We start from the raw sequence: 15,146 nt of genomic DNA on the forward strand, positions 1-15,146 counted from the left end.
AATAGCCCCTCATGGTTTTTGTATGAAATGGGATAGGCCCCACTTACTTTATTATTATTAGTTTTAAATATATTTGAGGAGAGGCCGAGCCCTACCCTCAAGGAAGTGTTCGTCTCTCTCCCCAATCTTCTCTTTCTCCTCTTCTTTTTCTTCTCTTCTATTTACTCTAGGTTGTTTTGATTTTTACTTGTTATCAAAGCGAAGTTCTTTCTTTCTCTCTTGTTTTTTTTTTTTGGGTTTTTAAACCCTTTTTGCTGCAGTTGAACTTTTTTTCTACAATTTTGTAGTGAAACAAACTTCGGTTCGTTGTAGTGGTGCAAGATAAACCCTAGATACGTATCTAGAGCGTGGTTGTGTGCTTGTGGTTGGTTGTGATTGTGTTTTGGGGCTACATGGCACTGTTTTTCAGACCTTTTAAAAGGTTTAATTGTGGTGGGTGGTGTCTAAATCAGTTTTTCTTGGACGAAATTGTGTTTTTTTTGCTTTACCCAAAATTGGTGGAGCCTTTTTTAACACCTTTTACCCTTGTTGTCTCTCTTTTAGGTATCTTCTACATAGGTTGTTGCCTCCCTCGTTGTGTATTTGTTCCTCTTCGTGGTTGTTCTAATGGATGAATATAGCTCTCCAAATGATGATTCAACCAAGGAGATTACTTCGGTATTGTTGAACAAAAATAACTATCATTTTTGGTCCCATCCTATAAAGGTGTTCTAACGAGCCAGGAAGAAACCAAAGTACCTTGTTGAATATCCTCCTTCTGAGGATTCAAAGAAATATGAAGATTGGTGGAGTGAAAAATTCATTGGTTATAACCTAGCTTTGGTTAAGTATGGAACTATCTATGGCTTCCAATGTCCAACTCCTTGATATTGCAAAGAAGATTTGGAGTTCTCTTGTAGAGATGTACTCTGAAGAGAGTAATATGACTAGGATGTTTGAGTTGTTTGAACGCATGTTCACTACCAAACAGGGTGATAAACCCCTGAATGAACATTACAGTAATCTGAAAGGTATGTGAGAAGAAATGTTGCTCTATCAACTCCTGAGCAACGAGATCAACAAGAAGAGTTTTAAGTTGCATTGTTGTTGACCAGTTTTAACTTAGAGTACAATATCTTCAAGGATCAGATTCTGGTTGGTGAACGACTTCTACGGCAGTGAATGCATATTCCTGGCTTCAGAGGCCTCACTTACCACCCAACTCCTTCTTCTCTTAAGGAATCATCTGCTTTAGTCATTAGTGATGGTACTTGTGAAATTCCTTGTAATGGACGTGGCGGTACTCGTGGTGGTGGTTATATTGGTAATCGTGGTGGAACTCGTGGGGTTCGTGGTGGTGGTACTGGCTCCGGTCGTGATACTGATAGGTCCAATTGAAAATGCAACTATTGCGGTAAGATACGGCATACCAAGGATTATTGTTGGGACAAATGAGGACGTCCTGACTATGCCCATAATGCATCTGTTAATTGCTCTTCTACATTTGTTACTCAATCATCTGCTTCTAGACCACCACTTACTGATTTTGAGTCTCAGGGCAATCTTACTACTCAACTTAGTCAGATCCTTCAGAAATTATCAAATCTACCTTCTTTTTCATTTGTTCCCACAGTAATTATAGTCAATATAGGTAATTCTGATTATGTAGTTGCTCGATCGCCATCATCTTTCTGGGTTATCGACTCTGGTGCTAGTGCCCACATGTCTGGTACGTCCATCTTTTCTAATTTTTATTCATCTGGATCTCATATTGTTTTAGCTGATGGTTCTTCTCGTCCTGTCCTTGACACTGGTGATCAATCTACCAGTTTCATGACACTTACTTCTGGCTTTTTTAATAAAAGACCGTTTTGAACTCCCCAAAATTTTCTCAACTTTTTATAATGAGATATTTGTTCAGTTTGAACGTCATGTTAAAAATTTTCATTCTAGCAATGCTCTTAAATATACCCAAAACAGTATGTCTAATTTTTGCAGAGACCATGGTATCATCCATCAAACTACATACGCAAATACTTCCAAACAGAATGGCTTCGTTGAATGTAAACTTTGTCATCTTTTGAATGTCATTCACACCTTATTGTTTAACATATCAATTCCTAAATCTTATTGGGCCGATGGTGTTCTTACTGCTTCTTACCTAATTAATTGAGTTCCTACACTAATTTTGAATAATCAGACACCCTTCTATTTGCTATATCCTAAGACCAAGCCATTTCATCTTGTTCTGTGTGTCTTTGGGTGTGTCACATTTATTCACGTTCTTGGAACTGGTCATGATAAGTTGTCTCCTCAAGCTGTTAAGTGTCTTCTTGAGTTATTCTCGAACTCAAAAGGATTATTGTTGTTATGATCCTCTAGGATGTCGATATTATACTAGTGTTGATGTGACATTTTTTTAGTCGACATCTTTTTTCTCTACTACGAGTCATCAATTCAATTCTCATCTAGTTCATTTTCATCAGGGGGAATTAATTTTGCCTATTGTTCTTTTTCTAGTTTCTTTTCCTCCTCGTTTACAGGTTTATCAGCACTCTCAACATCGCCCAATTGTATCTTACGGTCCAACCGCAGCCGAACCATCACCTGACTCTCTTGAGGATCCTCCACCTTCTACTTCTTCGGAGGACCTTTCACATCCTCCCACAACATCCTCATCTTCCACGCTACCAATTACATTGCAAAAAAGTATTCGTTCCTGCACTCACTATCCTATTTCTAATTTTGTATCTTTTCATCGCCTTTCCTCTACTTTTTGCTCTTTTGCATTCTCGTTGTCCACTATGGAAACTTGCTATGGATGATGAAATGCACGCACTTTATCAAAATCAGACATGGGATCTCATCACTCTTCCTTCCGGAAAGACCACTATTAATTGTCGTTGGGTGAACATAGTAAAGTATCAACTCGATGGCTCTGTTGATCACCTTAAGGCTCGATTGGTGGCTAAAGGGTACACTCTTATGGTGTAGACTATTGTGACAACTTTTCACTTGTTGCTCGCCTCAACTCTATTAGAATTCTTTTATCGGTCGCAGTAGGTTTTAACTGGCCACTTTACCAACTAGACATAAAAAATGCATTTCTTCATGGAGATTTATAGAAGGAAGTATATAAGGATCAGCCCTCGGGTTATATAGTTGAAGGGAAAAAACATCTTATGTGTAGGCTGAAGAAGGCATATGAACTAAAACAGTTTTCATGTGCTTGCTTTGACAAATTTAACTTTGTGATGCTTCAGTATGATTTTCAACATCCCACCTCTAATCATTCTATATTTACTCATTCTACCCCAGGTACTATCATTCTTATTATGTATGTGAATGACATTATTGTCACTGGTAGTGACTGTTGGTAATGCTCAGTTGAAGACTCATTTAAGCACTAAGTTCCATACAAAAGACTTGGGCTAACTTCGTTATTTCCTTAGGATTGAGGTTGCACGTTCCAAAGATGGACTCATTCTGTGCCAACGCAAGTATGTGTAAGACTTATTATATGAAACGAGCACTCTGGGATCTCGGCTAGTTGATACTACCACGGATCTTTCTATCAAGCTTGAAACTGAACAGGGAGGAGTTTTTTAAGGATAATGGGAAGTTCAAGCGATTGGTTGGCAAGCTCATATATCTCACAGTTACTTGTCTTGACATTACTTATGTTTTGGGAGTGGTTAGTCAGTTTATGCATGCCCCTCGACAGCCTCATTAGGAAGTTATTTGTCGTATTATACGCTATCTAAAGGGTACTCCTAAAAAGGTCTCTTAGACCATCCTTCCTCTTCCTTGACTATTTCTGGATACTCTGATGTTGATTGGGCTGGGAATCGTTTTGATAGCTAATCCACCTCTGATTATGGAACATTTGTTGGTGGAAATTTTGTTACTTGGTGTAGTAAGAAGCAAAACGTTTTGGCTAATTCTAGTGTTGAAGCTGAATATCGTACAATGGTTCACAATGCTTCTGAGATGTTATGGGCTCATTCTCTTCCTTGGGACATGGGTGTTGATACTTCATTACTTATATAGATGTATTGTGACAACCAGGCTGCCATCTTTATTGCCAGCAACCATATCTCTCATGAGTGCACCAAGCATATCGAAGTTGCTTGTCACTTTCGGGATTTGCTCATGCATAAACAAATTGTCACACCCTATGTGAAGTCGAATGATCAATTGGCTGATTTTCTCACTAAGCCATTATCTCACGTACCTTTTTCTTCTTTATGTACCAAGCTAAACACCTTTGATATGTATACTCTGATTTAAGGGGGAGTGTTTTAGAATTCTGTTTCAGAAATAGAATTTTGTTTTTGTTTGTGCGACACAGCCCCTAGGGTTGTTTCTATTGTGTACGACATCCCCTATGGGCCCTTATGTGAGATAGCCCCTTAAGGTTTTTTTATGTAATGGGGTGGGCCCCACTTACTTTATTATTATTAGATTTAAATATATTTGAGGAGAGGCCGAATCCTACCCTCAAGTAAGTGTTTGGCTCTTTATCTATCTCCCCCCAATCTTCTCTTTATGCTCTTCTTCTTCTTCTCTTCTATTTACTCTAGGTTGTTGTGATTTTCTACTATACATAATCTAAAAATAAAGCAAAAAAGATGAAGGAAATAATCAACAGTGGCATAATGAAAATTAATATGTTCAACGGTCAATTGTACTAGTAAAAAAAGTCATGCTGTAAAGTTCAGATTCCTTCAAAAGGAGTTGTAGGCAACCACACAGATTTACTACCTTAAAATTTCTTTCATGAGTTTCCAAGGAGATTATGTACACTAAATCATTTAATCATGAATAGATTTCAAAGTCCAAGTAAAGAGCATACATCAAGAAAAGAACAAGTAAAGATGTTACATACCAAGAAAATCGGATATAGTAGATAATTCCCAATATGTTTTGCAAGCATGGGACAAATACACCCATCAGTGTCCCCAGTTTAAGATCAGTTGTCTGCAGGATAAATCAAATTCCACCTATCAACAATCATGGAAACTTCTAAAATGCAATAGAACTGCAATGCATGAAAGGTTGCTCTCATCATTATTGTGTGCGAATAGCAAAACATCCAAGTAAACGAGAACTGATTCAAAGATAGGTAATCAGGTATGTAAGTAAGAAAACAGTAGGGGTAAATTTTCAAACGGATGGCTTTATACCATCTCAGCATCAAAGGGAAAACAGAACGGGAAAGACATAGCACAGATTTAAAAGAGTTGATATACCTTTGGGTGTCCAAGAGAGATAGAAACATCATCACCATCTTTGGGACTAGAAGGTGCTGCAATTTGTTCCCCTGTCATGCTGAAATAGCATATTTGACTAAAATATTAACACCGAATCTAATCACCCCATCATTGAACTTCACTAGGAAAAAAAAGATTTAATATAACTATTAATAAGAAGTGGATGATTGTGTGCTTTGTTTGATGAAGTTAAAGAAATTCAAAGCACCTTGAGGCCAAGAAATGAAGTCTGGAATCACATAAAGAAGGCAGAATATTGAGAAACAGAAATGAATCAGGTACCTCTTAAGACCAAGAATATTGACAAGAGAATCAAAACCAAACAATTCTAGTTTGGATTCCCTCTGCGATCCATTGAAGCCTGCATGAGTAGGAGATAAACCCTCTCCTGCATCAGACTCCATATTTGATTGCGAGCCTACTTTGATTTTCCTGCCGGGACATAAATATGAAGACAATACTTTCAGTCCAGCTGAATAAAAGTACTTTCACGCAAATAAATATGTATTACATATGTTGATCCAACCAGGAAATTTTTTTACAAATGGGCCCATAACCCACTAGGTTTTTTTTTTTTTTCCTTTAATCGGTCCCACAAGGTTTATTCTTGATACCAACAAAGCACGATGGGTACAAAGGAGTTAGATCCCATAAGACCAAAATAACCCATATTTAATCATAAGCACAGTTTGGAAAGAACTGTGACTGCGGATGAACTTAGAATATTACCCGCAAAAAGCAGAGGGGTAGAACAAAGGTGGTCCTAAAAGAGCAAAGCCAGAGGAAGACCCAAAAGACAAGAAGATCTAAACAACTCGATACCATGGGTAAAGTGGAGGTATAAAAATAATCCTTCTGCCCACAAATATAAGTGAATCATGATCCTTCTTTCAAATTACACGTTTATTTTTTTCCCTCACCTTACGACTGACTCTAGAGATATGCATGCATACATAACGTACTAATTGTACCAAAAAGATAATAATCAAAGAAATTGAAATCTCAAAAATAATCATAACTTCTTAATTCAAAACCCGAGGAATATTGAACTTCGGAATTCAAATTGTTGTTTGATTCGAATTTTTTTGAAGAATTCAAAGGACAAAGGAACTTACTTCAAAGAAGTTTCGCGATCAGGTGAAGATCTGGAGTCTAATGAAGACATCTGCACAACAGCTCGATCGTGAGCGACAACTGGCCTGTATTGGCGCCCGTTCTGCGAGGGTAATTGTAGTTCATCGTCCAGGCTCTCAATTTCCCCATTCTCCATTGCTGATTTTTTTTTCCTCTCCAACCTTACAAGACAAGAATATCCAACGAAAGAGTCAGATTTATTGACACTTCCATACATAATATATGACCAACGAAAGAACCACTTATTTGACGACCTCCTTGTCTTGACCGCCTTCAGCAGCCGTTAGATTCGTGTTAAACTAACGGTTGAGATCTAAACAACTTAATTTAAAAAACAAAAACAAAAACATAAACATAAACAAATGGGAACGCTTTCTCTCTTCTCCCTCTCGCGCTTCTCTCTCTCTCTCTGGTGATGTTTTTAAAACCAAAAAAAGACAACTCTGATTAATTAATTCTGTTAAAAACAGGTTTGGATTTTTAGCATATTTCAATTTGGTTCATAAAATTTGTGTTGTTTACAGATATTACTCATCAACTCTGATCTGTAATGGTTCTGAGAGTATTGATTTGGAAGCATTTCGGAGTTTAATAGATTGAAAACTTCAGATAAGATCTAAGAGAAGAATTTCAGAATTGCAAAGATGAAGTTGTTGGAGATTCAAATACACATAAGAAGCTTCAGATCATATATATAATTAGGTTTACAGAAGATATGATTAGGTTTGTTCTTCTTCAGTTGCAGAGAAAGAGAGAGAGTACCTATGGCGGAGATCTGGTTTCGCTGAGAAAGGCAGAGAGAAAAAACACTGAGAGAATTTTAGTAGTTTTACCTTTATATCTCAACCGTTGGATTGAGATTGATCTGACGGTTATCAGTCGTTGTTTCTAAGTTGTGAAATAAAATGAGAATTGTCATGTCACGTGACCCTGTCTGTTTTTTTTTTTTTTTTTTTTTTTTAATTTTTCATTTTTTGGGTTCTTTAACTTTTTGACTTTTAATCGTCCTCCATCACCGTTAGGTTTCCCTCCCTTCTGATTTCCTTACAGGTGCAACCCTAGATCTGATTTTTTTTTTGGTTTGCGATGTAAATTGAGATTTAGAATATTAACATACCCTTTTTGTTGATGATTTTTGTTGCAGGGAATCTTTATGTACCTGTTGATCACATATTTTTCGATCACTAACTGATAATCAAAATTCTCACTCAGGTATTGTTGATCAAATACGATTTTTCTTGTTGTTCGTTTCAGATCACATAAAGCATCGATCCGATTAACATTTAAAGAAAATTTTAGGGGTCTTTTTTCTCTTCATGTTTTGGATTTCATATAATTCTATTACTTTAGAGAGAAATTGATTTTTTTTTCTTTTGACTTCTTTAAAATTCATAGCTGATTGTCGGTAGAAGAACGTATTATTATTATTATTATTATTATTTGGAGTGATTTTAATTGGTAGGCGATGGCTGATGAGCCCCAAGTTTCTGGGGAAAATCCTGCTGATGGAAAGAAAGAAACTGCAACTGTAAAGAAGCAACGCAGAGGAATCCTCTCTCGAATTTGGAATGTATTCAGAATACGTGGCAGCGAGGATTTTGAAAAGAGATTGCAGCATTTATCCAAGGCAGAAGCGGCTGTTCTTGCAAGGATGAAGAAGAGATCTCAAAGATGGCGACGGATGGCTAGGAATCTTATTGTTCTCTCTATCATTCTCGAAGTGAGTCTTACTTTCTGCCTCGTTTTAAATCCAGAGGCAGGCAACAATGACAATAATATTTCTTTATTCTGTTTGAAAATCCTGTGGAATTGAATTTCCTTATTAATTTGTACACATTTGTTTTCCCCAATCACGTCAACATTTCAAACTTATGCTCCAGTATAAAAACTTCACAGAAAAAAACTATACATATATATCCCCACAGAAGGCGTCTATTATGACTAGTTTTGCTAATAACTTGTATGGTTGTTGAAGTGAAGTGGGAAAAACATCTAGTTGCATTCTGCACGTATAGTTTTCTTTTTCCAACTCCTGGCACCACTGATTAGGTCTTTGGTTTAATAAGAAATTCAGAGAAGATTGGGATAATATAAAAGACATCCATTTTCAATAGGTTCATGTTGGTTGTACAAGAGTAATGGAGATGTTTTTTAGAGTTAGATCGTTTGAATGAAAGATCTCCTTTTTTTAGAGTTTGATAATTTGAATGAGAGAACTTCTAAATGAGAGGAAGTGTTGCATTCACAACTCATCTTCACCTCCTTTCCTACTCTCCTCTCCCACAACGGCCACAACCAAAAAAATTTGTAGATGAGGGTCCTGCACAACCAGTCAACACTGAGATTTCTTATATCCTGCATTCCTCACTAATTGCTCATAGGTCCTAGAAAATGGTTTGCCCTTCATATCAAAGAGGAAAGTGAATGCATTAATCATCATCTCAGTGAATGCATTCTTTGGTGGAAAGATTTTTTTTAGCTTGAAGCAGGCTACTTACCCATGTTATATTTTTCAGGTTATTGCAGTGGGTTATGCTGTCCTGACAACAAGATCAATGGATTTAAACTGGAAGATGAGAGCACTTCGAGTTCTGCCCATGTTTCTTTTGCCCGGTCTATCCTCTATCATCTATTCCGCACTTATGAGCTTCACAAAGATGTGTAAATATCTTAGACCATATGCCTAGTTTACTTTTTTTCTGTTTTCTTGGATGGTTAACCTTTATTTGTACCCATTGAATGCTTATTTTTATTATTAGATTTGGAAAATATTCTTCAGCCATATGTTGGTGGAATTCTTGTACATTCATTGAGTGAATGCATTGTGACTGTTAAATCTGTAGTTGTGTAACTGCATTGGGACAGCTAAATATGTAGTTCTCTCCACTCTTTGGATGCTTTTCTATATTTTTTAGATTTGAAAATTTATTGTGTTGGAAATTTCTTTACTAACAAAAATATGTTAGGGACATCAAGTATTGCAAATTCAGTAAATCTTATGTTTCTCAAAGAGAAAAAGGAAGAAGATTCTGTCTATGCCATGCAAATAGACTTATTGGCAATCCTTACACTTAAGAAAATTTGTTGGATTGCTACAAGGATATGTCAGAATACAGTAACAACAAATATTCCAGTGGCTTGGACTGCAAACAAGATATTTTCATTTAATATCTCTGCACAAGAAATGTCGTGTAGTTTGGTGGGTGGGAAAAGGATGCGAGATATTGATAAAAAGGGGAAATGGTGACTGGTTTAAGCTTTCAAAGCCGAAAATGTTCTCTCAACACATTGTTTGGAAATATTCAGATCAAGATTTCAGACGCATTAATTTTGAATTGAGGGAATTGAAATGCGATCACAACCACTAGTGATAGAAATTTCCACTTCCATGTTAGCTGATGCTCTAGTGTCCCCGAATCAGAGGTAACTCCCATAGCCAACAGCTGGGTACTCAAGTCCTCTGGTTTGTTAGGGAGATCAAAGTTGATAGGATCTCTTGTCCCTGGTTGAGTTTCATTTTCTTTTGTCCTCAAAATTATGGAACAGAAAAAGAGTGAATGTTAATATCTATTTGAAGGAGGCTGAAAAACTGGCAAATGTAAGCTCATTCCTGGCTAACCTCTCCCATGTCCAAGTTTCCTCCTAAAAACAATCAGAATGATCTCACCCCCAAAATCAATGAGCCATAAGTTGGATCCATTAAGTTTTTCCAACAATTTGTAAGCCTGGGTTAGCAATCATGACTGGTCCAGTTTGTATATTCTCTTGCTTCTATTTATTCTCAAGTGCTTAAAACCCAAAAAAATTCTCTAGAATTCTAGTTTTGTGTTGCCTGTCTCTTTAGTCTCATCAAAATATGATTAGTTACTTCATTCTATATCTAGATTTTTTTTTCATAGATAGAGACTCAAAGTTGATATCTCATGTAAAGTTGTTTTTATGAATTTGCTTGCCTCTTTGTTATTATTTTCATACTAGTCACAACTCTACATGTTATTAATTATAATCCCCCCTCCCCTTTTTATTCATTAGACACGTTTTTAGTCTTTAAAATGTAATTGAACAACTTAAGTACCCAGGATAATCCAATACTCTTCATGCATTCAACACTTCTATCGAAATACCATCTAATTCTAACGCCCTACATGTCTTCATCCTCGCTAGAGTTGTTTTCACTTCTTGTATCTTAATTTATAGAAGAGTTGTGCTTTTAATCCCCTATGTGTTTCCTCTTAGTCCTAAGCTTTGCCAACTTTCTTGACAAAAAGGAAGCGAATAAAATCCTTGATTCCACAAGGAAGAAGAAAACACACTCTTGATTCCACAAGAGAAAAAAAAAAAACAATTAAATTCTAGACCAAAGTATTTAACAGTCAATGTTCCTAAGACTTTGTTGAATCTGGAAATTCTTGTGTTTATTAGTGTCGTTTAATGGAGGATAAAGATCAAATTGGTCTAGGCTGGTTATCTTTGCTTCATTGGTTATGTTGTCCTTTTATCATCTCATTATTTTTATGTCAATTCATTTTCTTCCTCGAACTTTCTATACTTCTGAAGTATACTCTGCAAAGATGTTTTTTATGTCCTAGATGATGTATTGAAGTTGTATTTGTTTCCACAATAATGTGAGACATCCATAACTGGTGACCTCTCTTCATGGGATTTACCCTTTTGGTATGATATACTGCATAGCTTAGTAGATGCTTAATTCTTGGGTTGATATATACTTGTGTGTCAAGGAAATCCCAGTTAGGTGGCATTCTTTAAGAACCTTATTTTTTATGTTGTGCATCTCTTTAGGTGATCGCAAGGACCAGAAAACCCTTGAGAGACTGCGTGCTGAAAGGCTAGCGAAAATTAACGAGCTCAAAGAGACGACAAACTACTATAGTACACAACAGCTCATTCAGGTGGCAAACATAAGCTGCTTGTTTACTATATTATTATTGGACTTCTATTTCATTCAAATATCAGTCTGAATGAATCAGTACTCCATAATTGAATGCTCCTGCTTATGGTACTTACCGCAAGCGATTTGCAATGCAGAGATATGACCCTGATCCAGCAGCAAAGGCAGCTGCTGCGACTGTTCTGGCATCAAAATTGGGTTCGGATTCAGGCATGAAAGTATTTGTTGAAGATGACTCTAAGCCCAAACCTCCATCAGGGAAAAGCAACGATGTTGAGTTCGTGCAATCTAAAGGACTGCGGAATAGGAAACAACCACACATGAGATCCAGCAGCACAGGAAGCGATGTGATGCTTCAATCCATTGAGGAAATGTCCCGTGATTTTGGGCCCGAAGGCACTGAGACTCAGAATCAAACGATTTCTGTTGAACACCATCCGAGGTCGACTGTGCAGGATGGGGGATGGATTGCTCGTGTTGCAGCATTGCTTGTAGGCGAGGATCCTACACAGTCTTATGCATTAATATGTGGCAACTGCTATATGCACAATGGTGGGTGTATGTTCATTCTTCACATGATCAGACATTTCTTCCACTTTCATGTGAACTAAGTAACAAGAGTAGTGCATGAGTGGGAGCCTCACATTGAATAAATGAAAATATATATATCCTATGACCCTGAGGCATTCCTACACATGCGCACGTTAGAGTTCAATTGGGTCTTTTGATTGTATGGAAATTCATTTTCTACAAATATCAACTGGCAGTTGCCGTACCTTCCACTCCCACTACTCTTTGAGAAGGAGCCAACCCTCTCTTCCACCACTAAAAATTGGCCATATCTTGATGTTGATCTAAGTTTAGTTCACTAAATTGTACCTTGATTTCTGCTGCTGATTGAATGAGTCACATTTAGGAGGAATAAGTAATTAAATTTTTGTAAAATTTTCAATCCATTTTTTCCCTAAATGGGTTGAATTGAAGATGGAAGAAATCAAGAAACTGATTTTAACATTTTCAAGCTCTTTTAAGCTTTTCTCATTTTCATCCTTTTCTGGTACTTCATTTATTCTTTTCCTTGGCCTTCATCATTTATAAGTACATTGTTTTTCATCAATTCTTCTCTCTTCCATTATTTGGCTCTACAACAATATCTGTTATTGTCGTTTCCTTCATTACTCTGAATATGATCGAACCCCCAATGGAACATTAGTCTTTGAAACAAAGTGAGTATAAAAATTCAAGTTTCTCCAAAACAAATTCAAAATGCTTGATGGCTCTGTTGATGAGATAGGACTTTTAATCAATTTATTGTAAGGTAATTTATAAGAGGAGAAAAAGAGTCGTTAACAAAAAGTAAAATGGAGTGGAGTTTCTAATATTGGGAGCATGGTTTAGACAGTATTAATTTTATGTGTTTCATTTGTACAGGGCTCGCCAGGAAAGAGGATTTTCCCTACATTACTTATTACTGCCCACACTGTCATGCGCTGAATAGATCACGACAGCTGGAAGAGCATGCTTCTGTTTCCAGCTCCACCAGCATCAGCTGTCCACCTACACCAAGCAATGCTGATGCTTCTGGTGGCTCTCCAACAGACAGCAACTCAATTGCTACTGTGGGCACAGCAGTAGTGAGCACAGATAAAGCTTCTGATGACACAGTAAAGTAAAAAAAAAGAAAAAAATAGACATACTTTTCATATTGTTGTTACAAGGAAAGGGTTCTTTCTTTTCTTCATCTATACACTTTTCTTTGTAAAAGGAAAGAACATTGTGTGCTGGGGTTGAAACAGGTTTGTTTCTTGTATGGTTTGTGTGAAAAAATGTTGGGACCTCTTCATTGTGTTGTGACTAATGAATAGTTTTGTAAGGTGCAAGTATTGTTCTATAACCAACCACGTGAAGCAACACAACAGCTGTTGCTGTGGAGACACAAGGGGGCCAGGAGAATGTTACACTTAAAGACAAGGAGTTGTGCACAGTTATTCAACCAAACCGGGTATATCTATTTTCTGAATTTCTTTAAATGGGGAAACAACTGTTTTGTGCTTGGATCAGATCTGGTTCGCTTTCTATTTGGGAGGTAGAATAGGAAGTTCCATACATTGTCTTCAATTAACACAATCATATAAAACTCAAAATTGCTCTTTTCGTGAAGAGTAGTATATTTGACCTATTTTTTCCTTTGCTTCTTTTGTTTGCACTTGCACTTGAATCACCCTAAGAAGGCTTAAGCTCCTGAGTCTAGACACACTTCAAAAATATTATTAAGGCACGAGAAAGTGGGTGCATGTTCACAGATCCAACAGACTGTTAAAGAGGGTATTAATTATAATTTACTATGATAATGTCCAATTGATGCTTGTCATATGAGATTAAAGTAGGGTTAGATACGATTATGTTTGGTATAATTTATTCTGATTTGTGTAAATGTTTGGTATAATTTCTTTGATCTTTTGTTTTGATCAAACTCGGTCTGTTCCATTAAGTCCAACAATCATCATTCTCAAACACATACCAATCCAATATCCTCACCATGAACCATCTGTTTTTAACGGTCTAGAGATCCATCTCATTAGGCAATTGCCGCTTCCATTGAGATCAGAAATCAAACAGCTTTAAAAAAAAAAATCAAATTGGATCATTAATGTTGTAACAATGGTGGTCCAGCACCACTGATATTTGCTGCTGCCACATCACCACAAACACTCCTGGGTGGGCTTATGGTTACTTTGGTTCGGCCTGGCTGCCCCACACAGACCCTGTTATTGTGGTTGGTCCGATGCTAATTCCTAGCTAAGAGTGGGCCATGATCCTTGCATTTGGAAAAGTGACCCATCGGTAATGTGTGTAAATCGTTGAACTCAACAATAAAAACATTGATCTCAGCAATAAATCTGATCTTGACCATGAAATTGTTGATTTCGATAATAAAATGTGGTGAATTCGACACTCAGAAAAAATGTTGAACTCGCCAATACAAAGTCATGAAGTCAACATTGTAAATGCGATTTAGATTTTTTTTTTTTTTTCATTGTTTTTTTTTTTTTTTTTGACATCGATATTAGAAAGATCTTCTCGAAGTACCCAAAATGCATATATTAAAATTGTGAAATGAACAAAAAAAAAGTTACGATGAAATCTTCAAAAAATTTAAAATCTCAACTTTGTTAGTCATTTTTTATTACAAATTGAAAAATATATCAAAATGTCCAAATTTAAGAGTATACCCTTCTCCATTTGTCATTAATAATAATAAACAAATAAAATCATCAAAAATGATTGTAATCCCGGTTGAGTATATAGAAGGTGAGAAGAGGCAGTTTGGGTGCTCTAAAAATATTGTTAGGAGAGTGGAGAAATGAGCTTGAGGGCCCATTAATAGGGGTGCATATCGGATTGGACCAAACTAAACTTGGCAGTTAGGGTTGGTTTGGTTCGATTTTATAAACAATCGGTTCGACCTTGGGGTGAAAATTTGAAGAGTCAATTGATTCAGTTTGGTTCTTGATTCAAGGGTGTCCTAGAACCAAACCAAACCATTAACCGATCTAATATTCATTATATTAAATATAATATATTTATATTACATTTAGCATATAACACATCTTCAATCTTCGTTCTCTTCTTTCCCAATAGACCCTTTGGTTTTCTCAGAATGAAACTCTAACTGTCATCGTCACCCCTCACCAGTGATCCATTGCCATTGTCGGATGTTTGTAAGAAGTAATGAGCAAGGTGTAACATGTCAAAATGATGGTAAGAAGTTAGTTGACAAGTGTTTCATATATGTTTAATTAGGGATCTTATCCAAACACATTCTCGACTTGTTTCATGGAGTACTAATA

General features: G+C 36.5%; 2 protein-coding genes across 3 annotated transcripts in view; one reads left to right on the forward strand and one right to left on the reverse strand.

The window, feature by feature from the left end:
• Positions 1 to 7,226, reverse strand: part of LOC147410204 (cation-chloride cotransporter 1-like) — a 34,282-nt gene extending 27,056 nt beyond the window's left edge. The window contains exons 1-5 of one of the 2 annotated variants that reach the window (XM_086432666.1): positions 7,149 to 7,226; positions 6,368 to 6,547; positions 5,535 to 5,684; positions 5,232 to 5,310; positions 4,868 to 4,959 (exon numbers count right to left, since the gene is read on the reverse strand). In XM_086432666.1, the coding sequence (XP_086288792.1) occupies positions 4,868 to 4,959; positions 5,232 to 5,310; positions 5,535 to 5,684; positions 6,368 to 6,522 (476 nt within the window). In that variant the 5' untranslated portion in view covers positions 6,523 to 6,547; positions 7,149 to 7,226. Of the gene's footprint in view, positions 1 to 4,867; positions 4,960 to 5,231; positions 5,311 to 5,534; positions 5,685 to 6,367; positions 6,692 to 7,148 lie in introns of those variants that run through there. The other variant, XM_086432659.1, reaches the window with a different exon arrangement.
• A 119-nt stretch (positions 7,227 to 7,345) lies between these two features.
• LOC147410205 (uncharacterized protein At2g24330-like) lies at positions 7,346 to 13,175 on the forward strand. The gene is made up of 7 exons (XM_086432674.1): positions 7,346 to 7,436; positions 7,531 to 7,598; positions 7,849 to 8,106; positions 8,903 to 9,047; positions 11,187 to 11,296; positions 11,433 to 11,847; positions 12,727 to 13,175. Exons 3-7 carry the CDS (start codon positions 7,852 to 7,854, stop codon positions 12,966 to 12,968), a joined length of 1,167 nt encoding a protein of 388 aa, XP_086288800.1. The 5' UTR covers positions 7,346 to 7,436; positions 7,531 to 7,598; positions 7,849 to 7,851; the 3' UTR covers positions 12,969 to 13,175.
• The last annotated feature ends 1,971 nt before the right edge of the window (positions 13,176 to 15,146 follow it).

Source organism: Akebia trifoliata, chromosome 1, assembly GCF_017979445.1.
Source record: "Akebia trifoliata isolate Shusen 1 chromosome 1, ASM1797944v1, whole genome shotgun sequence".
In the NCBI taxonomy this organism is placed as follows: domain Eukaryota; kingdom Viridiplantae; phylum Streptophyta; class Magnoliopsida; order Ranunculales; family Lardizabalaceae; genus Akebia; species Akebia trifoliata.

Excerpts from the sequence above, each read along its gene's own strand:
- LOC147410205 (XM_086432674.1), top strand. The coding sequence starts at position 7,852 with ATGGCTGATGAGCCCCAAGTTTCTGGGGAAAATCCTGCTGATGGAAAG. Across the intron at positions 9,048-11,186 it reads TATGAGCTTCACAAAGATGT|GTGATCGCAAGGACCAGAAA; the intron begins GTAAATATCTTA and ends GCATCTCTTTAG. Across the intron at positions 11,848-12,726 it reads CAACTGCTATATGCACAATG|GGCTCGCCAGGAAAGAGGAT; the intron begins GTGGGTGTATGT and ends TCATTTGTACAG.